Consider the following 27237-nt stretch of genomic DNA (forward strand, 5'->3'; position numbering starts at 1 on the left):
AATTGCGCTGCAATAGTTTTTTTTTTTAGCAAAACCCCAATTATTCTTTTACAGGGAGATAATCACTTGTCATCATTTGAGGCATATTTACTTGTTTCAATAATGAAACACCCCCGATGATACAATAAATGCCATAAATGTATCAAACACGTTTCGTTTTGCTCAGTGCAGTTAACGACATCTTAGAGATTCGTTCATCTAAATATATTTTCAACAGCATCGTATGTTTTGTGAAAGATGTTCAGGGGTGCTTCAGTGTAAATGTAAGTCTAGTTTTTGACATCCTCAAACACATTCCTTATTCTAATTCCCACATGGCACAATATCAATAATCCAAACTTATCAGCGATCTTATAATTCTTGTCCAAAACTATATACTACGTCTCTACTAGGACAGAGGCTATTGCTGAGCATGATTATTAAGGTGGTTCAAAAAATTGTTTTTATTCCACACCGGTCATTCGATTCCAGATCAAACTCTGAGTATCCTCCCAAAATTTGAGCTCATTTGGAGGAAAAATGAGACTGCACAAGCCTTTCAAAGTTTGTAAGGGAATTACTATGGGAAAAGCAAGCAATTCATTCAATCGGTCTTAGTGTTAGAGCCCATGTGCTCTTGAGGGTTAGAGCTACGCTGATAAGTTGTTAGATACATTTGTCAGCTTTGCCAAAGACCGTATTCAAATCGGACGACTCAGTAATTATTTATTGATTTACCGTTTTGACTCATATTCCGAACACTTAAGGCCAACAGTGACTTCAAATGTATCTGATTGGCATAAATGGACTGATGTTTGTGTAAATTTCAATTTCTCCACAAAGTCTAACTGTTAGCTGTTGGGTATACCGATAATAATGTTGATTAAGTTTGTTTTAGTATTGTTTTTACGTAAAAGTGTGGAACAACATTTTGATTCAAATGCCGAACACTGTGCTCATACTGTCTCATATTCCGAACACCTTGATTCAAATTCCAGACAGCACGAATAAATCGTATTCAAATGAATAATTCCACAAATAAATTTATCTGAGCTTGTTCTACTGGTCTCAAACTAGAGAATCATCAGTACTCCCGCGGAATTAATTATATTGGAGATGTTAAAATAGAATCGCAAATGACTACCATTTCCTTGTTATTTGGTGACATATTTCAGCGAAACATTTCAACCGAATCGCCATACAAAAACCGAGTGTTCGGAATATTAGTCTGTTCGGAATTTGAGACAAAACGGTATATCCAAATGGAAATTCTTCAACAGTGCATATCTTCTAAACAGGCTACATTGCTGCATCTGGTGCAAAAGGTAAATCATGGCTGCTATGTTTCACTGCGTATATCCAGTGATGCCTGCAGAGTAGACCTGTTCATATTTTAAAAAATGCCTGGAAATCTACCGGTCAAGCAGTATTCGGAATTCTCATGCCAACAACAATGTCTCGTCAAATTTTCAGCTCATTTGATAAAGATTTCAGTATGCTTCAAGTTGAAAATGTGTTTTTGGGCTTATTTCAAGGTTTAAGAAATCATAACTAGCATGTGGAAAATCAAAACCACTTGCTATTACCACTATTTGAAAGCTAATTCTATTCTGTTAAAGTTTCTCGAACACGCTAATAAGATTAAATTGAGCTTTAACATTGTTTGATCCAAATTTGTACTCCGCAGTACCCAGAAATCACAGTTTTCTCAGTATACATGGTATATAAAACACCCATTGGCATTATTTTTTCAGGCCCTAGTCAACGGGAATAAAACAAAATACATTTCTGAATTCATTGACCATGAAAAGACTACATGATGCTTAAGGCAATAAATTAAAATAAATGCCCAAAGATCGAGCACCGCTTCGCAATCTGATGATAGTTAAATCACGCATGACACATGTACCGGAAACGAATGAATTGAACAAGTTAGCATTGCTTTTTCTTTCCGAGTGATGATTGTTTAGATCGCATTTCACTGATCATTTAGAACGATTTGAAAACAATCATCATCATCGACTGAGAAAGAGCAGTGCTAACGTGTTCATTTTTTGTATTCCTTGAAGCTCACGGTGGTGCTCTTGGCTTACCCACAGTGGATTTACAAATGCGCTTTATAATTACTTATTTTTTACAATTTATTTTCGTAAAATAAATGGTAACTTTGAACGGGATTGACTTTAAGGTATGCATTGTCATCAAGTCTGGAAATTAAAAATTCGAAATTTCCATGCAGGTATGTTTTTCAGAGAGAAAACTACCTAAAACTAGTGATTTTCAAGAACCTCGAGATACAAACCTCAACCAAACTATATTAAAACTTGCTCCAATCATAAAATCGTGTTCGGCAAAAGTTCGTAGAATTGGATAAACTACTATGTAGAGGTATTTCCGATAAATTTTGATGTTTCGTTCGGTAGTTATGATTTTTTAAAGCTTTAAAAAAGCTTAAAAACACATAATTGATTTGAAGCACAACTAAATATACTCTAAATTGAATGAAATTTTGGCCAGAAGTTCATTTCGCAATGAAAAATCAAAGTATTGGTTGACTGGGGAGTTTCCAGACATTTTTGAAAATATGAATAGGTCTACTGTAGAGTGCAGAGCAACTCAACTGAAGCCGAAGATTTTCAACTTACACAAAAATTAAGAATCAATTACTGAGGCGTCCAATTTGAATACGGTATTCGGCAAAATTGTAGCTGACGAATTAATCTAACAGTATCATCGTAGCTCTAACCCTCAAAAGAACATGGACGATCACTATTGATTGATTGCCAGTTGCCACTATTGATAGTTGTGACCAGTGAGTTGAATTTTCAGCACAAACGGTTGTCTGGTTCTAACGGCCTCAGATGGCTTAGTACACACTTAGATTAAATTACTGGGGTCGGTAAAATTTTACTGGGTTTTGGAACTACCGAAAAAGTCAGTAAAATGAAAACTGTCGCCACGCGTAATTAAAAAGCAAATTTTACCACGTTTTATTTTTTATCGATATATGATATAAGAAGAAAGCTCTCTGCAAAATGTCAGTAAAAAATTTCTGTTTTTCGATTTATGACATTTTTTTTTAGTTTACTGACTTTTTCGGTAGTTCCAAAACCCAGTTATTTTTACCGAACAGATTACGACTTACGACGAGCAACATTGACTTTTAGCAACATCCAATTTCCAAGGTGAAGAAGTCCCTACCGGCATATCGGTCTGTTTTCGCTCTAAGTAATAGGGAGCAAAGAAAAGAAAGCAATGAAAACTAGATAGATGGATATCGTAAAGGAACGGCGGGTTACTAAAATTGGACTAGATGTTGAAGAGGGCATACCACATGAAACAATATTACTTGAAAGGTCCTTCCTTCCAGCTCACGTCCCCTATGGGAACGGTTTGGCGTGTTCTTCGAATTAGTGATTGTTCATTTTATAAAGTGCACACTTTGTTTATGCTATATCTTTTATATTTATTGGTAAAATCGTAATCGGTTTTCTGTGCATCTTTCAACTATTTTCTACAATGCTATGAAAATATAAGATCTTAGAAAATGCTTTTGGTTGAAGAGCTAAATAGTTTTTTCAAAAACTCCTAAGAAAAGCTGTTCATCAAAGTTTAACATTATTTTTCGCATAACAAAAATGCTCAATTTATGAACAAAATGTATGTTTGTATCCTTTACTATTCTACTAAAGGTGTAGCCGTATAAGAAATGAATTATATTGCTTCATTCTCTGACATTTGATAACATAATTGATTTATCCATTTTGGCCAAATTTGCTGGTACACCATCCTTTCACTCCCAGCTTCAGATATAAGTAAAAGCGTATTCAAAACTACTTTAGATTACTTAAGAAACTACATATGCATAAACGAGAGCTAAATCGTGAGTTTTAATCACAGTCTTAAGTATAAATTTTACTCTTGATGGTCGTTCTACTTAAAAGTCTCATACTTTTAAAATCATTTACGCATATTTATCGATCTACAGCAAATAGTAAACGTTTTTCCCTGAATAATTCAATTATTAATCTCATAATAACATATTATGAAAATAATATGTGAAAACAAAATCGATTTTGTTACAGCTGTGTTGCCAATTTTTATGATTGTCATTGTGCTTTGAAAGGTCTTCTAAAATAAAACAATTGTTTTTCTATTGTTCTTTAAATGTGACGTGGGGACTAAATAAGTAACTATATGAAGCCGATAGTTATTTTTCACATTATTACTATATTAGCACTTCCGTCATGACGTACTTTAAACCAAAAAAATCTACTCATATAAGTTCGCTTCAAATTTAAAATATTTTCTCTAAAAATATCCAGGAAAACATATTTCAATATATCTATTAAATGTTTGCTCCAAAAATTACTTGATTTTTTCCATCAGACTTCTGATTGGTGATGCTTCCGAATAACAAGCCTTTTTTGAAAATATAAATATAGATTGTCGAATTTTCAAGCCAATTTCTAACAATCATTGATTTCGATAACCTTCAAAACGTTGTTCCATATTCGTGTGAATTTTAATTTTTTGATGGTTTTTTCATTATCACAACATTGTACAATACCAGTCAAACGGTGTACAGAAAACCGATTAAAATTTCATTGATTAATTAAAACTATGCAGAATGCACAAGGTGTTCGCTTTATAAAATGAACAGTACTTAATCAGTATCATCGGTTACTCTAAAAACCATCAAACGGAGTGCCCAAATATGCCCAAAATTCAAATAGATCTTCTAAGAATTAAAAAAAAACAGCTAAGAATCTTTTCTATAATCCACTAAAAACCTTATAAGCAATCTACCAATTATCTTTCGAAAAAACTTGCAAATTATTGCCTCGACTCTGTTGAGATTCCTGCAAAGATCCCATTGAAAATTTGCCATGAATTTAAATGGAAATCAATCAAGCATCTCATCATGAACATTGCCAGGATTCCTTTAGTACCCTCCAAAGAATTTTGATGTTCTAAAAGATCTCCTATGAGTTTGTTCAATAACTTTCGACAATAAATCTACAAATGATTTCACAAGAAATCGGTGTGTTGTTAGAAAAATCTACCAAACATAACCCTAGGAAACCAACGGTTTCATAAATTATTTTTTAAAAATGAATAACTAGTTACGAGTTGACAGGCTGTTTTCTATTTTCACCGATAGTGATTGAAACAAACCGGTATTCTTATCTTTTGAATTCATATTCTCCCGGTGTGGTGTTCAAATTTTCGGATATTTCCCATATTTTCCCGACCATTTGTAATTCCCGGGTTCCCTGTCCCGCATGGACACCCTGTTTACAGAATGATTCCTACAAGAGTTAATGGACAGCTTCTCGGGGGATTTTTTCAGGAAATTTATTAGGAGCTCCTAAATAAACACGACCAGGAAGTCCTTGTTCAGTTTCCAGCAATATCTCTTGGAATATATTACTCTTGCAGTTTTTCAAAACTTATCTTCATTTAACTCAATTTGTTGCTACAGTAAAAACTACAGCAATTATTTCGGTAATTTCACCGTTTTTTTCATCTTCTTTCTGACGTTGTGTTTCAACTGGGACAGAACTTGCTTCTCAGCTTAGTGTTCCCATGGGTACTTATTGATTCGTGTCCCTAATCAAGCCACAAAGCTATCGTATGCTGACCGATCAAAAAATCTAAAATCATCATTTCATGTTTTATGGTAGTTATTGTAATTACTACATGATTGTTAAATACAATGTAATGCGTATCTGAACATTAAGTTACTTGAGGCACAACTCACTCAATATTTTTGAGATTGTTTTAAATGTTTGCGACATCTTTTTGATCCAATCTTTTTAAACATTTTAAATGGTCGGGGTTCTGCTAAACCGCAACAAGTACCAAAACCATTATTTTGAGATATTTAACTTCATAGTCCACTTACCTGCGAATAGATCGCAAAGTACTATTTTCAAAATTATTATTATCGCTCACAAATGGCTAAAAGTGTCCTATCAGTAAGTCAAGATAGAATATTCAAGAAAATCATCATATATTTTCCATGTAATTGAATTTGATTTCAAATTAAAAGGCACTTGGTTAATTTTGACTGAACAAGAATTGAAGAAATTGGTTTTCAGTTCGGTTTGGCTTAAAGTGACCACATGTGATTTGGTCCAACGCGGGACAAGATTATCCTGGTTTTTTACCATTATTCTACAGTAGAAAAAAATCGTCAGATGTAAAGGATAAGAGCAAATGTACAAAAAAATGTTAGGTACTTATTTGAAATTCCAATAAATTCTTGAAAGATACGAGATTACAAATATTACACTAACAAGCTCAATGATTTTTTTTTTATCACAAATTTACTCAAATGTTTAAAAAAACCTTTTTATACCTTTGGAAAACTTCAATGTGCTTCCTCCTTTACTATTTCAGTACAGTACAGTACAGTACCGCAATTTTAAATTTTAAGCTGAAATTTATATGTAAGGAATCACAAAAACATCAATAGAACCATTGGAATTTAAGGGAAGATAATTATTACACAATCCTAAGAAAAACTCGAACGTTAATCTTAATGGGTTTCTGTTACATTCTCTAGTTAGTTCCTTTTTAAAAAAAAAATCCTCTCATTCTCACATAACCCTGTAAAATGTGATGTGTAAAATGTAAGCTTGGGGAGTAGATTCTTACATCACCCTGTGTACGTTTCTTAGAAAATTTTGAACAGTAATGTGAGGACATGAGTGAACGCATAAAACTGTTATTAAGAATATAATAAATCCAGTAGTTTTGAATTATCTACTAAATATTGTTATCACTGACTATCTTTAGAATACTTTGAGTTTGAATTGGTTTTAGATAACCATGGATCACCCGATACGATTTTTGTTGTGAAAATTACTTATAAACTTCTACTACTGAAGCTTACCTCACTCTGTTCTGTTACTGTCCAGTACACAAGTATTAATAGAGATGGATTCAAAATAAAATCTTTAAAATGACAGCTGTAAAATTTTCATTTGTTTGAACTAATATAGAAAGGAGGAATATGTTCATGATTTGAGTGAAATGCGGGACGTTTCGGGGGACAATTTTCAGCGCGGGACAAATGTTCAGAATGCGGGACTGTCCCGCGAAAAGCGGGACGTCTGGTCACTTTAGTTTGGCTGAATGTTTTTCATGATTTTCAGCCATACAAGAATAAAAGAAGACAAACGGGTTCGTTTCATCGCCGTGCATGTTGAAATACATGTTACAAATGTTTATATACTACGAATGGGAAGGATTTGTAATTTCCCATAGGACTGCCCAGTAAACACACCATCGTTTATGATGGGATATAAGAGTACAAATGTGGAGGCGATATACGTACATCTTGCACGGAGCCTTATGGCGCATGTACGTATATCGTCTCCACATTTGTACTCTTATGCGGTATCGTATACGAGTTTGTGTTTACTGGGTGGCCCATAAAGTAATGTTGGGGACCTGTGTGAACAACAAATTTGTACAATTGTACGATGTATAATTGTACGATGTACAATTGAACGATGTACAATTGTACGATGTACAATTGTACAATCGAAAACGTATTCTGGATGTCTTTCTCTGGATGGATTACCTATTTTAACAAAAATTATGTTAAGGTGACACATCTCGGAATCCAAACATGGCAGGCACAATGGCCGGCTTGTGCCCTACTCACGATTTCAAAGGCACCAATCTGCTGAAATAATGAACGCACAAAGTCAATCTTCTTATTTTAAGCTTTCTGCTAGTGCACAAAGCCAAAATAGGAGTTCCACTCTAGTGTGATGCTTCTTTCGCGAGATTTGTGCCTTCTAAGTTTTGGTGCATTATTTAAATTTGGTTTCAAGCTGTTTCACCTTAAATCAAGGCCTTCACGCGTTCAAAGATTCGAATGAGACAACAATGATGTAGTTGAGAAATATGATGATCGAAGAAAACCATGAATTTGTTCTGTCAGAGCGCACCAAGTTACTCGCATTTAGAGTACCTTGGCTGAACAAGTTCACATTCTTTACGGAAATGGATAGCAGGAATGGCATGAAATTCTCATTGTATATGAAACTGCTTCTGCTCTACAGTTCAAAAATAGTCACATGAGCTGAAAATTGATTGATTTTTATGACTGTCTGTTACGGGCAACGTAAAAAATATGAATCGGGATTCGAACTCGTGTCCTTCGAGTGGTGATTAGGCGTGCTACCTCTAGGTCATTTCGAACTGTTGAATTGAGAGCTAAAAACTCGAAACAAGTTATGCGCACTCTGATCAAATAAGCTTGATGGTTAAAACGTCATTTGCTGAACAGCCAAAGCGCACCAAGTACTACCAAATTATTCAAACAACATCAAATTTAAATGTCTTGTTATTTCATTACGGCTCCTGCATGGATTCTCCAACATATTATATAAAAAAACAAAGGCGAGCGTTTAGCGCGTGCTAATACCTTTTGTTCATACAAAAACACGATTTTTATATCAATGGTACACCGAAACAATACTTTATTTTACATGGCTGTTCGCTTACACTATATTCTAAAATCCGTTGGTGTTGATCCTGAATGTTGTCCGGAATGGCCACTTGGCAATTTTTTAGGAAGAATTTAAAAAAAAGCCTTTTTGAATCAGAATACTAAATTACCTCCAATGACAAGCTTAGGTCTATGGTTCGCTCTGGTTGGATATAATTTCAGTTTTACATATTCTGCCAGATACAAATTTTGAATTTACACAACGAGGGACGGTTTAAATTATTCGATATTTGTAATGTGGAAAGGTTATGATAATCTTGGTACGGTTTGGCAGAACCCCGACCAAATATACTCAGCCATCCCTTTGAGCGTTATGATATTTGTGAATGGACTTTTATCAAACATGAGACATGTAGCCAGAAAGCCAGAAAAGTTTCCAACACGAAAAGATCCCAAATCATGACTGAATACCGTTTACGCAACTGACTTTTCGCAGCGCCGAACATTGCGCGTTGGCTGAAGCTGTTAATGTCATGTTGCAATATTTTCTTCGTTTGATTTTTTATAATTACTTACGACCGTTCCACCCTATCTAACAATTTTAATGAAGCTGTCAAAATACAAGAAGTCACCCTACCTTTGTGTAGGTGTACCAAAATTGAAAGCAAACAAAAAAAAATCGCGGAGTGTTCATAAAAAATTCGTTTCGTTTCGAAAAACTTCGTTAGGATTTGAATTTTGTGTCAGTTTTACGGAATATTTCAATCATTCGTTTCGAATTAGAGTGATTCCAAGCAACAGCACCAAAATTTGGTAAATGTTTTAATTCATTTTTTTCTATTGAGCTGAAACTTTGCACAGTTTTCCAGTTCCATCTAAATCGTCATTTTCCGATATCAAATCTTCAAGTTGAGTCACGACTAACTTTTCAAAAGGGTGTTTGTGAAAATGGTTCAAAAATATTCAAAAAGCTGCACAGCAAAAACGGTTCGTTCGATTGTTAGACAACTAAAGAAACAAAGTTAGAAAACTAAATAAAGATTCCAAAAAAAATACACACAGTAAAAAAATTTTTTTTTTTTGCATTAAAAAACATCATTTTTGACACAAAAACTTAAATATCTCAAAACCCTATCGGAATACCAACGTAATTTTTTGAGGGAAAACGGTCCATTATATTGGCTATCTACCATAAAAATTGGTGATGGTAAACCAATAAACAAAAAAGTTATGACATTTCAAACATGTCACAATTTTCACATTTAGTAGAAAAAAAAAATTTTGTTTTGGTGTAAATTATTACGGGAACCGCAGTTTGTTGCTGATTTTATTGTTAAGGGCCTTGCGTGAATTAAACAAGTCGTTTTCATGTATTCATTATTATTATGTATATTATATGTATAAATATTATGTATATGTATAAATATTATATGTATATGTATATATGTATAAATTAAAATGAATTAACAGATTACACGAAAATATTTTTTTTTTTACCAGGATATTTTTTTTAGAGTATGATCGATGAGTTTCTAAATGTTATATATAAACTCTAAAAGTTTTGGATTTGGGTATGCGTTATGAGATCATGAAAACATTTTATTAATACTTATTTATTTATTTATTGTTATTCAATTTTTTTACAATATCGAACACTTTTGCATCATTATCAGTACAGTTCGAGTATAGTTTTGCTTTAATTTTATTTTCTGACAATGGAATGAAACAGTGAAATTTTTGGGTTCCTTGGATCGTTTTCGCGTTATTATATTGCTCGCTGAGCTCTGATGCCGTTAATTCGTACTCTTCAGTAGTAGTAAAACAAAATGATAATTTTGTTAAACCTTCTTCTTTTCTGCGATTCGCCCAATCAAATAGTTCTTTTGCAGTTTTAATTGGATGCTCACGTTCTTTGGCTAAACTTGCTCTTGTGGCCATGCGCTTTATGGTTCCTCCAATAGCATCACAAGGACCTTTGCCATGTGACGTAGCAAAGAAATGCCATTCTGCATCAATTCCGTACTTTGATTTAAATTGACATAGGCTCGAAAAATTCTTACGGTTTTTGTACTGCGATGCTGCTCCATCAGACATGAAATATATCTTTCTGATTTCTTTATCCTTATCAACGCGTAAAAAGTTAATCATTTTGGCAATGAACAAATTTACAGATACTGAGTCGTGTCTTAAATCTTCGGAAATTACAATAAAACTAAAATGTTCAATTTGCGTACTTCCATTGAAATAAATAACGAATGGATGAATTGTAGCTTGTTGTACGTTCCAGTGATGGGACTGCACTTCATCTTGCAATACAAAGCTATAGTTTTCAGAAAAATCACAAATGACTAAAAATTCACCATCTTGTAATGTATTTTTCGTATTTTTTAAAAAGCGGGATTGCTCTGTTTTAATAAAGTCGTGAGAAATTAAACTTTCTAATTTCAAGTAAAAAATGACACAAACTCATCTACAGGTTTTACAATAGTTTCTAGGTCACACCTATCCGTGGTCACCCATTGCTCAAATGATAACTGATCAATATAATTTTCTTCAAACTCAGCGAATAAAGTATTTTCCAATGATGAAGAATTTGGACAATCCGAACAAGATCGTAGATAGCAATTTGATGTTGTATTTTCACACAAAAGACTACCAGTTAACATTTTAATATCCTTTGATAAATTGATTCTTTTCAAACTATGTAAGATTAGGTTAATATTTTCGTGTGTTGTGCACATACAAACATTATGTGTTCCTGAATTGGACAGAAGCTTGCATTGCCTTGGACGAAGGCTTGCAAATGAGGAAAAACCTACCTTAATATTTTCGTTAATTTCCTTGAAGCGTGTATACGCTTCTTTCAAAGTAGTCATCATTAATCGTTTTTGGATTGCTTGACGCTTTCCATCTTGTTTTACAGATACATAATCTTTTTGGCCAGGCATAGCTCTACTTACTTCATCGTCTTCAAAATATTGAATTATTTTTTCTTTTGTCTCATCTGTTAATGAAGTACTCGACCTAGCATTTTTGGTTGCAAGACAGTTATTTTTGAATTGTTTTGCCTCTTTTGCTGTATTTCTATTGGTTTTGAACTCATCAATGGCGTCTTGAATAGACCACGAGCTTGGCAGCATCGACAAAATCAATAATTTTTCTTTCCTTGTCGTGGCTAGATTCGAGAACCTTTCCTTCATATTCATAATTACCTCATCGTAGTCTGTATTTTCCACATCCTCAGGTCCTAATTTGAAGAGGTTTCTTCGTACAGCTTCGTTGATTTCACGGTATTTTTTCTCGGGATAATTGACGTAACCCATCTTCGTCCATTTAATCGGAGTCACTTTTATTCCAGCTATCCCTTCGTTGAAGCGTTCGATGTTGACCTTCTGGATGCACTCATCTTCTGATTGATTTGTTGAAACAGATGTCGCTGATGGTACCGTGGCAAGACTATCTGCACTTGGTACTTCTGGTAACTCCTCAGTTGTTGTCGGTGCATCTAGTAATTCCTCAGTTGTTGTTGTTTTCGAACTTCCTGCAACCTGATCCACCGATGATGTACAGATTGCCCGTTTGTCAACGTTTAAACGGCAGGACGTACAAATGCGTAAATTTGTATTCAATGTAGACATTGGAGCATAACCAGCCGCTTTCAGTTTATCTATGGTGCTTTCGGTGAGATTTCGTAGCTCTTTCGAACACTTTTTTTTCTGCAAACGGCCTGCCTGTTTGATTTTAATAAACAAAATCACTTTCAAGTTTTTACTGACTAGTTTGGTGTCGTTTGCTTGACTGAAGAAAAATTTTACAATTAAATCTTTTATAACCATAGTGGTAGTATATTTTTAGCTTTTTCGTGAGTATGTTCATGGTACAGTGAGAGGCAAAATAAAGTGCCCACCTCACCAGTTTTCGAATTTCTCTCATTGATTTGGTTCAAATTAAAGTTAACACACCTAAATCTTTTGTGATATTTTATTTTTGATGTTCTTTTGGTGATGGTCTGGGGGTGTTTTTCATGGAGTGGAGTAGAAAACCTCGTGAAAATCGACGGAATAATGATGGCAGATTCCTACATTAACATCTTGCTGGAAAATCTGGAGGTTTCGCTGATCCAGACGGGCCTTGAAGAGAAATTCATATTTCTCTAGAACAACGACCCGAAGCATACTGGAAAGAAGACCAAGTCTTTTTTCCGGTCTTGTCGGATTAAACCGCTGGAATGGCCTCCACAAAGCCCAGACCTCAACCCCATCGAGAATTTGTGGGCGATTCTCGATGCCAGGGTTGAAAAAACTGGTGTTACCAACAAAAATAATTATTTTGAAGCCTTGGAGCGCGCCTGGGAAGAACTAGATCCACAACACCTACAAAACCTGGTGAAAAGCATGCCGAAGAGCCTCCAGCAAGTCCTTAAGGCCAAAGGAGGACACATTAACTATTAAATTGCTTTTTATTTTTCTTAAATCATCTTTTCTGGGGCCAAGAAGGAAGTGGGCACTTATTTTTGTCACTACTTTTTTTTCAATACAAATTGATTTTCTTTTTCTTTAAGTAAAATTCTTTTTTTTTTATCAAAATTTCGTAAGTGCAACTTTAAAAGAACATCAAAAATAAAATATCACAAAAGATTTAGGTGTGTTAACTTTAATTTGAACCAAATCAATGAGAGAAATTCGAAAACTGGTAAGGTGGGCACTTTATTTTGCCTCTCACTGTATGTACCTATCATGTTTTTGATGTTGTTGAAGTTACTCGCTTTCTCCCAAATATGATTAACAAAGTCTATTCTCTACCAAGGCGGGTCTATACCCAGGTGTAATCAGATTTTAACTTTGTGGAGAAAACCAGCGCCGAGAAAACCGACCTGCTTTACGTATACTAGATCACCTGGGTATAGACCCGCCTTGTTCTCTACGAGGTAAACTTTTTGCAGCTTTTGTCTTCAATATTAGATTTCTTATAGGTTTCTTTTATCAAAAGGTTTCAACACTATTGAGAGAATTTTTCTTCAGTTACGTACAATAAAAAATATGACACTATCAAGACTTTAGATCACAACACTGGATCGCGTTTAACTTTCTAATAGATGCTATAATAGTTATGAATAATTCAATAAAATATCATGAAAACAACTTGTTAACCTCATGTGGTACCCTTAACAAAAAATTCAGCAACAAACTGCGGTCCTAAAAAAAATTAACAACGAAAAAAAAAAAATTCACTAAGTGTCAAATTTGTGAAATATTTGAAATGTCATAACTTTTTTGTTTATTGGCTTACCATCACCAAATTTTTATGGTAGATAGCTAATATAATGGACCGTTTTCCCTCAAAAAATTACGTTGGTATTCCGATAGGGTTTTGAGATATTTGAGTTTTTGTGACAAAAATGATGTTTTTTAATGCAAAAAAAAATTTTTTTTAACTGTGTGTATTTTTTTTGGAATCTTTATTTAGTTTTCTAACTTTGTTTCTTTAGTTGTCTAACAATCGAACGAACCGTTTTTGCTGTGCAGCTTTTTGAATATTTTTGAACCATTTTCACATACACCCTTTTGAAAAGTTAGTCGTGACTCAACTTGAAGATTTGAGATTTTCAGATATTTTTGAAATGGTCGATCAGAATCGACTTGCATGCCTCCGTGGAATCCCTCATTACAAATGAAAGTAAATGACAAAAACTAGTTTTGAGATAAACGACTTTGAAGTTATTCTTGCATTTCTTCATTCCTTACAAATTATATGCAAGCCAAAAAATAAGCCTATCTCCTACGAATTATGTATTTTTTTCTGTTGGATGTAAAAATCACATAAAAATACCGTTGGAATTCTTATAATCAGTAGAACTTTTTAGTATATTTAACTCGAAACCAAAATATCACTTACACCAAGGCTTACCTTGAGAGGACATGTCCTCTTGTGTTGTGTTGTTCGAATCGCTGTTATTCCTAATAAAATATCTAGATAATTCCACATTTTTATTTTCTATTATATTCTTTCTTCGATGGCTATTGTTTTGATATGTTTTAAAGTATATTAGATATTATTTTACTCCGATTTGTATCATCTCAAGAGTACCGGGTACACGCGTTGGACAGACATCTTTTAATCTGAACACTTTCTAGTTTGCATCCCGATAATTTGCTAATCGTTAAAATTTAAAATAATTCAAACGTCATTCAGCTCGTGAAACAGAATGAAACGGAATGGAACATCGTGGAACGACATGCAGAATCACACAAAACAGCGGGGTTGCACGGTACGATTACCCTGAATTTCTGGGCAATGAATTATTTGTGGTTATGGTCAATTCTGGGATATTGAGTTTGGTGTGCTGAAAATATTTATACGGATTCTCGTAGATTAAAAATATATATCAGTGATAAACATATTACATCGCGTGTACAAAATTTTCTAATATTGTTCTTCATATACTCTTAACCTTTTCTCTAAATACCTAACTTCAATCTGCGGTAGTGTTCGCCTAAAAATGAGATTTTATAACCCGTTTTCATTTCGAAGATCAAGAGTGAAAAATACACAATAGTTAAAGCTCGAAACGAATACTCTTTAATGAGTAAATCGACTTTCACTATCAATTTGTGTGATTTGTGCTAACGTTAGAACAGCACGATATTCACGAAAAGCGACGCAAGACAAGACATAACACTTATAGGGGGAGATCCCCAGTACCGGACAGCACCCAATACCGGACAAAGTTCGAAAATTGAGAAATCATGATCCAATCAAGATGGTGTATTAGAAGAAAAGGAAGCTATAATGGAGAGTAATGTTTGCGTAGAACATCACATCCTTGAAATATGCTTGACTTTTTAAAAAAGTAGAGATGAATGAAAATTTTTAAAAATTTGACGTATCGCCCTAAATTTAAGCCTAATTAGTAATTATTTTTAACATGGCAAAATAATTTAAAAGACGCAAGCATGATCGCATATAATCATAATTTGAAAGTGTGAATGTATTTTGTACCATATTTAAACTAAATATGATCAAACTACAATTTTGGTCTAGCACCTCCTGTCCCCCAGTTTCGGCCAGTTTGATTTGTTACATGATATCTGTAATTTTCGCACCAGTGACTCAAAATACATTCGTTTTTCATGGATTTCATCGATCCTGGTATCGAACATGCAATAAAAATAAGAAGAATGAAAATTCAGAACAACATATAAAAAATGTTGTTTTCCGTCATATATGAAAGAGGTTTTTTCATGACCAACTTGCAGACTCAGTAAAGCTCAAATTATTCTTGTGAAAGTTGCAAATGCATTGAATTATTGATAAAATACTATTCCTGAAGTAAAAACATTCGATGATATACAATTTTTTAGAATTCGGGACATTTCCAGATCGTGTCCGGTATTGGGAGTCACCTTTTATGATACGTCAATTTGGTACTAAAATACATCATCAAAATACAATGTGAAAATTCATATTTTTATTTCCATATTTATTTTTGTACGCTACAATAATGATAATATTTATCATAATTGGGCACCAAGACCACAAAAAATCAATAGTTTTTTAGTTATGATTTTAGAAGCTTAGGTGTCCGGTACTGGGGGATCTCCCCCTAGTTCTAACTGACGTCAAGAAAACTTAAAAATTACCTTTCTGTCGACCGGGACAATGTACGACTTATTAAATGAGTGAAGCTGCTTGTCCCTTGTATGGGTACTATTTAACTCAAATGGGTACTTTAATGTAAGATTTGGATAACTTCCAAAATTCGAAAAAAATAAAATATAGCGTGACATAATTTGTGTACCATCCCTAAACTTATCCATAAATAAGACCAAGTATAACGTTTTTTCAAAAGTTGGAAGTTCTTGTGTCACATAAAATGCATAACATTTTTTATCGTGATTAAGTAATGACCGCACACTCCTATGCATACTCAGATCATTTTCATAAAAAAATTAACTTGACAGCAGCCTGGCTCCTTGTTGATTTCCAGTTCGCAAAAAATGCCGGGTGTCCAAAATATATACTATGAGGGTCCAAAATGTATTGGTGTGTCCAAAATAATGATAAACAATGCTTCACAATTCAATTATTTTCGACATTTTTTGGATCCTACATGAACGTATGGGCATTTTTATCTCGTTGAGGAAGTTTTTCTCTACATTTTGACATGTTCTTTGAGTTGGTTACGCTGTGCAATTAATTAATTGGAAAAAAACTAAAATAACTTCCTTAGGGGGTCCAAAATACGACCGTTACCTTTCACCTAAAGCTTGTGTCTGGAATCTTTGCAAGAAACACGCTATGATCTTCTGTAGAACACTTGTCTATTACACGCAGTGTTGCCACAAGTACAGATTTATCTGGAAAGGTACAGATTTTCGAATAGTTTTTGGTACAGATTCTGTATGGTACAGATTACAGATTTTCACCGAAAAGTACAGATTGGTAAAGATTTTTGGAGTTGGCAATTTTTGTAAAACAAAATCCAAAAGATGCTTGAAATTCGATACTAATTTCCACGAAACTATTATTGAAAGAAAATATTGCCATAGAATTCAATATTTAAAGAGCGAAATTATTTCAATAAAAACTGTGTTAAACTTCCAAATAAATTAAGATTAAAGTTTCTTTCAACAATTAATGTTGTGTGTGGTACAGATTTTCAGAATCTCTTGAACTGATAAAAAAGATTTTTGAGCCTACGGTACAGATATAAATGTGGCAACACTGATTACACGATACTGAAGACGACGGCTTAACAGTTGAGGTCGAAGTACGTGTATCTATCGAAGAATGCAAATTCTAGTTCAAATTGCAAGGTATAGTATTCAATTTAATATTTAATTCAACTCTAATGTATCCTTTAGTTAAAATATATTTAATAATTTACAATTAGCATTAAATAAATCTAATATGTATATAGCAACACTTCACGTTCATGGTTCATATGAGTATTTGTAACTTTACTCGAATACCATTCATATCTCACTGCTCACCGTCTCACGACTACAAGGTGCTTTCTCATCGTTCGTTCGCTTATATATAATGAATACAGCACAAACATTCCTCTCTTGCAACCTAATACCAACAGGATTTGTTTTTGTTTTGCGACTCTAATGCGACGAACAGTCATTTAGCTTCCGTCTGCCCCTGGACTATTTACAATTATTCGTAACCCATCTGAAAACAGTGATAGACGAAAGTGCGAAGAAGTACCATCTGTGATAACGCATTAGAAGCGCAGTATCAACGTGACTATGTTTAAAGTTCGGTACGCGTGAAAAATTGTTATTTAGGATCGGCAATGAGATGTAGGTAAATGTATATTAGAGTTGATGGATGATTTCTAAATGAGATACATCTTAAGTTGATGTATAAGGTGTGGTGCGTATCTTTTTTTCATTTCCTTTAAAAATGTTCACATATTTGGGACATCAAATGAGTCTTTATCACTTGAAAGGATTCATTTTTCGACTGTTCTTGTTTGTTAGAATGTAGTATACGTTTTCGACAATTTATCAAGTAGAAACCATCACACAGCTCATTGATGCGTCATTCTGTAGCTAGAATTCTTTGTTCAGAGTACATCAATATAAGTCTGATTCAAATTAGAATCAGAATGTACATATGCATTAGATCTACGTTGCGAAAATGGTAACAGTACAGTTCAGCATCGACAGTTGATATAAATTTTCTCTTCTAGTGTTGAGTGTCTGTACATTCCTACGCAGCTTTAAGGTTCAACTGATTGGAATTAGTTGCGTTGCGACCGTCGTCAGTCAGCAATAGTCTCCAAAGTATTAAGAGCGTGTAAAGTCAACGAACAGCGCCGTAATCCGTAGCCATAGTAAGATGGTGATAAGAATCATCGGTAGGGAAAATTGCTGATAACTGCACTTTTTGCCAGCGGTAAGCTGAAAACGACACCTTTGTACGAACCGAACTAGACGTAGTCCGGCGAGCAGCAGCAATAATGGATGAAGTGAGTGGTTATCTCGACGAAACGCCTACAGTGTCCAGCGACGAGCAAAATAAGTTCGAGCGAAAGTATCGTTACTTTATCCTGGAACCGGCTATTCTGTTGCTGTTCTACGCGTGGAATGTGTCGTGTAAGTGTTATTAGATATCTACATATAAGTGTAGAGTGATGCAAAGGTGTTTGCATCATTCGTACATCAGAATATTTACAATTAGATATGAGATATCAGATGGATACTGAGATGAAAGAATCAGTAATTGATATTATGGGTGATATTAAACTTATTTGGTTAAACACGGAAGTAATTGTCTCCATGCCTCCATGGGGTCTTCCTTAGCCGAGTGGTTAGAGTCCGCGGCTACAAAGGAAAGCCATACTGAAGGTGTTTGGGTTCGATTCCCGGTCGGTCCTGGATCTATTCGGAATGGAAATTTCCTTGACTTCCCTGGGCATAAAGTATCATCGTATCTGCCACACGATATACGAATGCAAAAACGGCCACTTTGGCAAAGAAAGCTCTCAGTTAATAACTGTATAAGTTCTTATAAAAACACTAAGCTGAGAAGCAGGCTTTGTCCCAGTGAGGACGTTAATGCCAAGAAGAAGAAGAATTGTCTCCATGCGTTCTTCAGTGGAGCAAAGCGTAATCAAAATAATAGAAACGCGTGGTAGCTCACTGTTCTAGAAAACGGATAATATCTCGCTTAATTTCTGATCTCGCCCTAAAAGCCATTGATAACCAAGTATGCAGCTTGTTGTTACTGAGCAATCGAATCGATTTAAAAGTTGTTTAACAATCTCACGATAAAGAGAGGATGCTTCTCTATCTCCCAGTGGTGATAGTTTTAGTTTTTGTTCATACATTTGCTTAAAAACAACAAGTTACAATTTTGGTTCTCAATGATTTTTAGGGTGAGACATGAGTTATGTGAGATATGTACTGACAACTATCAAGTCAATTTGAATATTATAAAGCTATCACCAATATGTAGGGCGATAATTGGTACTGCGTGCATGGATACCGCGTAGATGGAATACCTGTAGCATATGGGATCAATTTCAACACGGTGGTTAATGGCAACAATCACAAGGCGTTTCCTTCAGTGTTCACCAAAGCGTGAACGATGTGGACGCATGGTAGCTAACATACATTCAAAGCTTCGTGATTGTGCGGTTAGCGTCGTCAGACAGTTATGCGCATCAGGCCATGGGGTGCGTGTCTGTGGTGTGGGTTTGATTCTCGCTTAAGCCATTGAAACTTTTTGTCAGGAATATTTCCCGGCTGTGACATAGGAGTATGCTTGTCCGTTGTCTAGTGTTAAGTTAGAGTCTTTGCAGGTAAATGGCTCAGAATGGTGTCCGTCTCTTTTTTTCCTTTCTTATACAGTGACACAGACCTCATATAAAATGTTATTTTTTATCAAGGTATACCAAGTTTTTGTTCTAAACAAGAGAATAAAGTTCATTTTGAACTTATTTGTTAAAATAATTTATATTACGAAGTTTGTTATTCGATAAACTACCCTACCCATGTTGTCCATATTTCCAAAGTCAAATATATTCATCTCTATATTCAGCTCTCTTTGAATTCATATTCAAATTATTCTCAAAATTAGACCCTTAGTTGCAGTTTATTCATTATTTTTTATGTTTATTTTTTTTTTATGATATATTTTTACTTGCATGTGCCCTGCTGAGCAATTTTAGCAATTTTCGCTGAAACCAGGCCGCCATCGGCACCCATCGTAAGAATTCCAATGTTATGTCATCGATCGCTAGTTTTCGATAAAACTTAAGGGTGTTCCTTTCGGTCTTCTCAAATTGGTAGACCCCTCGTATGCCAGCTAGTCAAACAGTTTTCAAAAAATCCCATTTTTTAATAAATATTTGGTATTTCTTCACGTGATATGTCTCATATTAAAAAAAAAAATCGTATTTTCACCATTAGCGCACCGCTCGTTTTGAATTCTGAAATCACCATCAGAAAGCTGAGAAAAAATTGCGTTAGATAGGCTACAAAAGCTAGGTGAGCAATGGTATTTACCCTATGAAATAAACGATTTTCTAAATCATGTTCTACGATTTAGACGTATATGGCGAGTGCAATTAATTCGAAAATTATTTTTTGTACAACAAATAAACGAGTTTTCAATCGTTTATCGAACAAGAAGAAGAGTAAGTGTAATAATAGCATTAAAATTCAACATGCTGAGTGCTAACAAGGTAAAAACTCATTCTACTACTTAAAACCAAGATGGCCGCCAATTTTTTTCACTCAAAACAATACTCCTATTTTTCACCTGACTCTAATAATACACCAACGGCCTGGTTTCAGCGAGAATTGCTCTATTTGAAATAACGTGTATGCTGAACATTACGGCAATCGTATTTCTACTACTCCTGGAACTGGTGCTACCGGTCGTGATAAATAAAATATAATTATTATGCATGCTGTATAATAGAAACATCAGCTATGGATTAGGGATGATTCAAATATTACGTAAGGCAAAATTTGACAATTTTAGACTTCCTCTTTCCCCCACGTAACAACTTATGTATGAAAAATTTAATTTTTTGTATGGAACATAACACTGCGGAAGACACGCCCTCCCCGTTACGTAATATTTAAACGATCCCTTACCTTTGTCCATTTAAGAACCAAAATAATAGATCTCGCAAAATTTTTTTTTTTGTAATTGTTGAACTAAACAAGATTTTAAAGTATAAGATGCAGATATCACTTCGTAGTTACACCTTAACTTGTTATGTGATATTAAAACTCATTCAGTATTCCCAAACTGAACAATGTTATTATACATTATTCGAACAATCATTTAAAACATTGAAATTTTGATTTAAGTGCAGTGTATTTAAATTTCAATAGATGTCCGAATCGGGTCAGTTTTAATCCCAAATTCAATACTTTTACATTGTACGAAAGATGAAAGTAAAAGGAAACAGTTTATAATTTTCGAACAATAGATGACACCTAAGACCTTCATTATTGATAAAGTAATCTTAATTCAATCAATCATATCATAGTCTTTTACTAACTTGAAGTGACAACAATGCCCATTACGAATATGAATTTGGGCCACTGTACATTACGATGTTGTAATGTACAGTGTAAGTTGTAAGAGGTAATCTGACATTTTTTTTTCAAATCAAGATGCAAAATTTGTGCGGGGTCAGTAATGTCTGCGGTTTACGCCTCGCGATCGGGATTTGTATAAAATTTCACTAGGTTCAATAGATTTTTTTCAATATTTTATTAATAAAGAAAACCTACTTTTGTACTTTTGTTATTTAACACTGGGAGCACCGGGATCAAATATCAGTTGTACCTTAAATATCAATCAGCCCTATTTCAGCAACGATTCAACCGGTTTTCAAAATTCTTTCACGTATCTCATGTCCATATTCCATAGGAAAAAAATGTTCCTAGGGATATTCAAATTTCCCCATAGAGCAATTAAATAAATATATTTTTTTTTCGACACTGGAGTGGCATGAGAATCGTGTCAATTTTTTTGAAAATGTTGTGATTTCTAGTTTTTCAAACCCGAATGACACCAGATAACTAGGCAGATAATGCATGTAAAGCAAAAAATATTTCAAGCATTCTCAGCGAGGCAGATTTGTGTCGATCGTGGATTTCGCATGCCAAAACTTTTAGTGCTAGATGTGTGGAATCTTCGACACCAAATATTTTGAAGTACTACATTTTTATCCCTTTGGATTCGATCTTATTAACGTTTAGCTGTAAAAGCATTTATTTTCTCTTAAAGGCAGTATAAATTAACTAACCTGTAAAAAATCTGAACTGTTACGGCAAATGAAATGTTATATGTTGTTAACAAAATGTTAATAAAAGCTTAAATTCATTGGCGTAAACACGGTGAAACTAGGGGGGGCTTAGACCCCCCTAGAAAAGTTCAAGCCCCCCCCTAGAAAATTTTAACTCTCATGCCAAGTGTACACTTTACTTAGGGGTTTTTTTGATCAGAAGGGTCAAGCCCCCTCTAGATTTGAGTTCAAGTTACGCTAATGCTTAAATTTGTTTTACCAAATTATGATGAAAGTGTTGTCTAACACAGAACACCTAGATATAAGAAATGAATGTAATATTTGGAATGATACCTACTGAAGAATTAAAAAAAACGTTTAGCTATAAGTAAATGAAAAACTGAATTTAGTACTATACTATTTAATACCACTAGAGTCCTTTGACAGAATAAATTCCACTAGAGTTTGTCCTTTGACACATATGCGTATATCGACCTCAACTGTAAGGCCGCCTTCAGTGTCGTGTACTGTACAGCACTGATCCCATGAACAATTTTAAAATCCTGTTCGGGAATCTGGAATCAAGAGAGGTCTGTTTTGCTCAAATTTCTGTCAGAAATTCATCTAGGTTTACCTAACAATTTTGTCAAGATGATAGTCCTGGATACGATTCTGTGAAATCCTGTCAAAAGTTCTGTGAAAATGCTGTCCAAAATTTTATGAACTTTCAATCTACCTATTGTTTGTGATAGCACAGTGCACATTTTTTTATCCTAATAAATCCAATGCTGTTTTAAAAAATGTCAGGTTTTTGTGATATAGGCGGTCGAAAATTCATTACATATCGGTTTCAGTCAGCTTCCATGCAAGCTTACCAGCTTGTATGCTGATTTAATACATTAAACAGTTTTCATTCGTCGAATATTTATATCATATAAAATAATCGTCAAACTTTGTAAGAATGTTAAAAAACTCGATTGCCTCGATATTTAGTCGTGCAATTTTATCTCATATCAAATTGAAAGTCTTTTTGCAAGCTTGGTAGACAGAATTAGGGAAAATAAATCGTATTTAAAATTTGACTCAAAATCCATAAAAAAAATGCTTGAAAGTTGTAAGAGATAATTTTATCTCTTTTGCGTGTTTTCGAACACTGTGAACAGAGTATTCAATCGGCTCTATCCCATTTGGCATAATGCCTTTTGGCATAATGGTCATTTGGCATAATGGCCATTAGGCAAAACGGTCATTTGGCATAATTTGAAGGTAATAAATCTTCAAGCTGTTTAGTTTAGATGAAAACCGAATTTAGTACTAGGGTGCCGGTACCAAAGGTTGTAATGTACCAGTAGATTGGACTATGGAATAAAACGTACATTTTTCGATAAAAAGGACATGTGCTTTATGCTTCATTCGAAAGATATATGTTGCCGTTCTAAGAGAAAAATGTTGAACCTGTGTAAAAGTTTACCATTTTGTTTCAAATTCCTTGTATCATTAACGAACGTCTACTACTGGAGCACTAGCGCAACTACTGGAACACGTGTACCAATAGTGGCTCAAGCGATTTTATGTTAAAAAATTAGTTTTATCACTCTTTTTATATTTTTCCCATATAGTAGAGGTTGAAATCTTTCTGTTGACGCCAAAAGATCTCTGTTAAGGTTTTTCGTTATTTTGTTATGATTTTTTTATAGCTTAGGTAGTCCACTAATGGCACCGGCACCCTATACCATTTAATTCCACTAGAGTTTGTATCTTTTGACAGATACGCGTATTTCAACCTCAACTGAAGGACGTCTTCTATGTCGTATACTAGAGTCTAGTACACGACACCGACACTGTACATGACAAAAGATACAAACTCTAGTGGAATTAAATGGTATGGGTGCTGGTACCAATAGTTGTAATGTACCAGTAGATAGGACTATGGAATAAAACGTACATTTTTCGATAAAAACGACATGTGATATTTTTGGTGGACAGATCGCCTCTAGTTTAGTCGATTTGCCAAATTTCAGCTTTTTATTTTATCAATAAATCATACAAATAATTAAGTTTACGTAGAAAATGAATCCCAGACACCGGGCTTAATTCACCCAAAAAAAACGCAACGATCCGGCGTTTGTGTTTCATCACACTCAAAGCTTGCTAATGATACTGTATTTAAATAAGTTATCTCATATGGTTAGATCTTCAACTACACGATACCTCTTGGGCGATATGCTCAACCTCAAATGTGACTTTAAGTTGCTAATGCTTTTGTCATCAGCTTCAAATACATACTGTGAAACTTTTTTCATTGCGAGAATACCTCGATTTGGAATATCCCTGTAATCTAGTTTTCAAAATGCAACCGAGTCTCATAATGTGATTCCTTGTACTTCACATTAACTTCTTTGGACTAAAAATCATGGACAATATCTTCCTTTTAATTTTACTCGTCTTAGACAAACATTTCAAGCATTAAAATTAACGCTTTAAAATGTAAACAAAAAATAATATTTTTTGTTGATTATGCCAAATGGCCGTTGTTCCAAATGGCTATTATGCCAAATGGCATTATGCCAAATGGCATTATGCCAAATGGCTTTATGCCAAATGGCTTTATGCCAAATGAGGTAGAGCCACTAGAAACAAAATTTCATGGATACTATGATGGTCCCTTCAAATAGAATCACAAAGGATTTCCGTTCTATAACTCGAAATTTCGAGTAGATGGTGCCTTCGATATCGATTCATGGAGGGTTGACTGTGTAATAACCAGTTTTCATTCCCCCCACAGCGGCCGTCTTCACGAACCAGGTCGTGTACCAAGCATGCACGGTCACCTTCCAACACAACGAAACCCTTTGTGCCCAGCTGGGCACAGAAAATGAAACCCAGCCCGAAATCGAAGAACTGGAACGGGAAGTACAACCGTACGCGGCCACCATCCTGATGGCCAAATCTCTGATCGAGTCCATCATTCCGGCATTGTGTAGTATGTTCATCGGTCCATGGTCGGACAAGTATGGCCGCAAGCCGGTTCTGATGTCTACGTTTATCGGTTCATTCTTTACGTACACCCTGGTGGCGGTGATATGCTTTCTGTCCAGTCAGTACGAGGTCGATCCGTGGTATTACATTCTGGCATACATCCCGGCGGCTTTGTCCGGCGGAAACTGCGCCTTAATTACGGGGGTGTTCTGCTACATCACCGATGTGACCAGTGAACAAAATCGAGCAGTTAAGTGAGTATTTCAAAACATTGTAATTTGGAGACTAATGGGCTAGAATTTAATTCATTTCAGAATGGGTGTTTTGGAGGCAGCCATCTTCGGAGGACTCCTGTTTGGAATCCTTAGCAGTAGTTACATCCTTCGATGGACGAACGCGATTACGGTATTTGCAATTGCATCGGGAGCAATTTTCCTAGGTATTTTGTACATAATATTCTACATAGAGGAGAGCATAAAGCCGGACGAGCTGGATAACTCAACGAACAAGCTGCGGGAGATATTCCGCTTCGAGTTGGTTGGTGACCTGTTCTACACGTGTTTCAAACGAAGGCCCAACTTTGATCGCATGATCATCTGGCTGGTGATAGCAGCTCTTGGGGCTAGTATTTTCGCATTGGGTAAAGTTGATAAGCTTTTCGAAACAGTGAACCGAATGATAATTGCTGTAATCATTTCAGAGGGTTCTGGAACGGTATACTTTTTGTTTCTTCGAGAACGATTCGGTTGGACCGTCAAAGAGTATTCCTTCTATGATGCCACCGCCATAGTGTTTATGATCATCGGAAATCTCGTCGCTATTTACGGCGTAAAGAAGCTTTTCAATCTATCGGAGAGTGTCCTTGCGGCGATCGGATTCTGCAGTTATGCCATCGCCAGTGCTATCCATGCGATAGCCTACGAACCGTGGCATTTATATCTAGGTTGGAAAATTCTTCGTTTCGTAACAACTAAGACAAACATGACTAAAATAATTCTCTTCAGGAATTGGAGTTTCGATGATGAAGGGTATTGCTGGTCCTATGGGACGAGCAGTAATATCAAATACAGCCCCTCCGAGCGATATCGGAAAAATATTTTCACTGACGACGTCGATCGAGTCGCTGACTCCACTGGCGTCGGCACCAATCTACACCTACGTCTATAAGCAAACCATGTCGTGGTACCCGGGAGCGTTCAATCTCATCAGTGCGACGGTATTCTTCTTCTGCTTATGCCTTATGCTGTAAGTATCAGATATGTATTGATGAATCACAGGAAATTAACAAATTTGTGTTCTTTTTGCAGTTTGGCACGAGTATTCCAAGGAATGTACCAAGCGACTACTTATACGTCAATAAATTGATGTGGCAATGAAAACGTGTGATTAATATGATATTAGGGATATTATTTGTTAAGTTAATGATTTTTAGATGAAACTAATAAATTTTATTCTGTTTTAAATTACCGAATGGTTAAAACATGAAGCTCCGTGTTTGAAGACTGTCGTTATTATTAGTGGTAAACAAGACAATCCTACGGAGAGTGCCCAAAACATGACGTAAAAGTTGTTATCGGGGATGCCAACGCTCAGGTCGGAAGAGAGGATTATTTCCGTCCAATTATTGGTACGGAGAACCTTCACTCCGCCACCAATGACAACGGCCTAAGATTAATAACTTTCGATGTAGCTAAAGGGATGGCCATTAGCAGCACCTACTTTGCACGCAAGGCACACCTGGATGCACTCAAATGGCGAGCTCTGCAACCAAATAGACCACGTTTTTGTGGACGGTCGGCATTTCGCGGATGTCACCGATGTGAGGACCTTCAGAGGTGCAAACATCGGCTCTGATCACTATCCCGTTGTCAGTATTCGTGCACGGTTATCTACCGTGGCAAACACAAGAGCACTTCGACCGTTGCGTTTCAATATCCAGCGTTTATCAACAGAAGGTGAAGCAGACGAGTACCGCCAGAAGCTTGATGAGCGGATAAGAAGAACCAACGTAGGCGACAACCTCAACAATCTGTGGGAGTCTATCCAC

At 35.2% G+C, this 27237-nt stretch overlaps 1 protein-coding gene across 4 annotated transcripts; it reads left to right on the forward strand.

The window, feature by feature from the left end:
- The first annotated feature begins 244 nt into the window (after positions 1-244).
- On the forward strand, positions 245-26676 carry LOC5571822 (tetracycline resistance protein, class D). Of its 4 annotated transcripts, none has more exons than XM_021841451.1 (7): positions 245-263; positions 18150-18555; positions 24997-25444; positions 25505-25830; positions 25891-26133; positions 26195-26435; positions 26498-26676. In XM_021841451.1, exons 2-7 carry the CDS (start codon positions 18420-18422, stop codon positions 26553-26555), a joined length of 1452 nt encoding a protein of 483 aa, XP_021697143.1. In that variant the 5' UTR covers positions 245-263; positions 18150-18419; the 3' UTR covers positions 26556-26676. The 4 variants fall into 4 exon arrangements, with proteins under 4 accessions (XP_021697143.1, XP_001659954.2, XP_021697141.1 ...); XM_001659904.2 differs by lacking the exon at positions 245-263 and adding an exon at positions 17547-17761; XM_021841449.1 differs by lacking the exon at positions 245-263 and adding an exon at positions 17547-17757.
- The last annotated feature ends 561 nt before the right edge of the window (positions 26677-27237 follow it).

This window comes from Aedes aegypti, chromosome 2 (assembly GCF_002204515.2).
Source record: "Aedes aegypti strain LVP_AGWG chromosome 2, AaegL5.0 Primary Assembly, whole genome shotgun sequence".
In the NCBI taxonomy this organism is placed as follows: domain Eukaryota; kingdom Metazoa; phylum Arthropoda; class Insecta; order Diptera; family Culicidae; genus Aedes; species Aedes aegypti.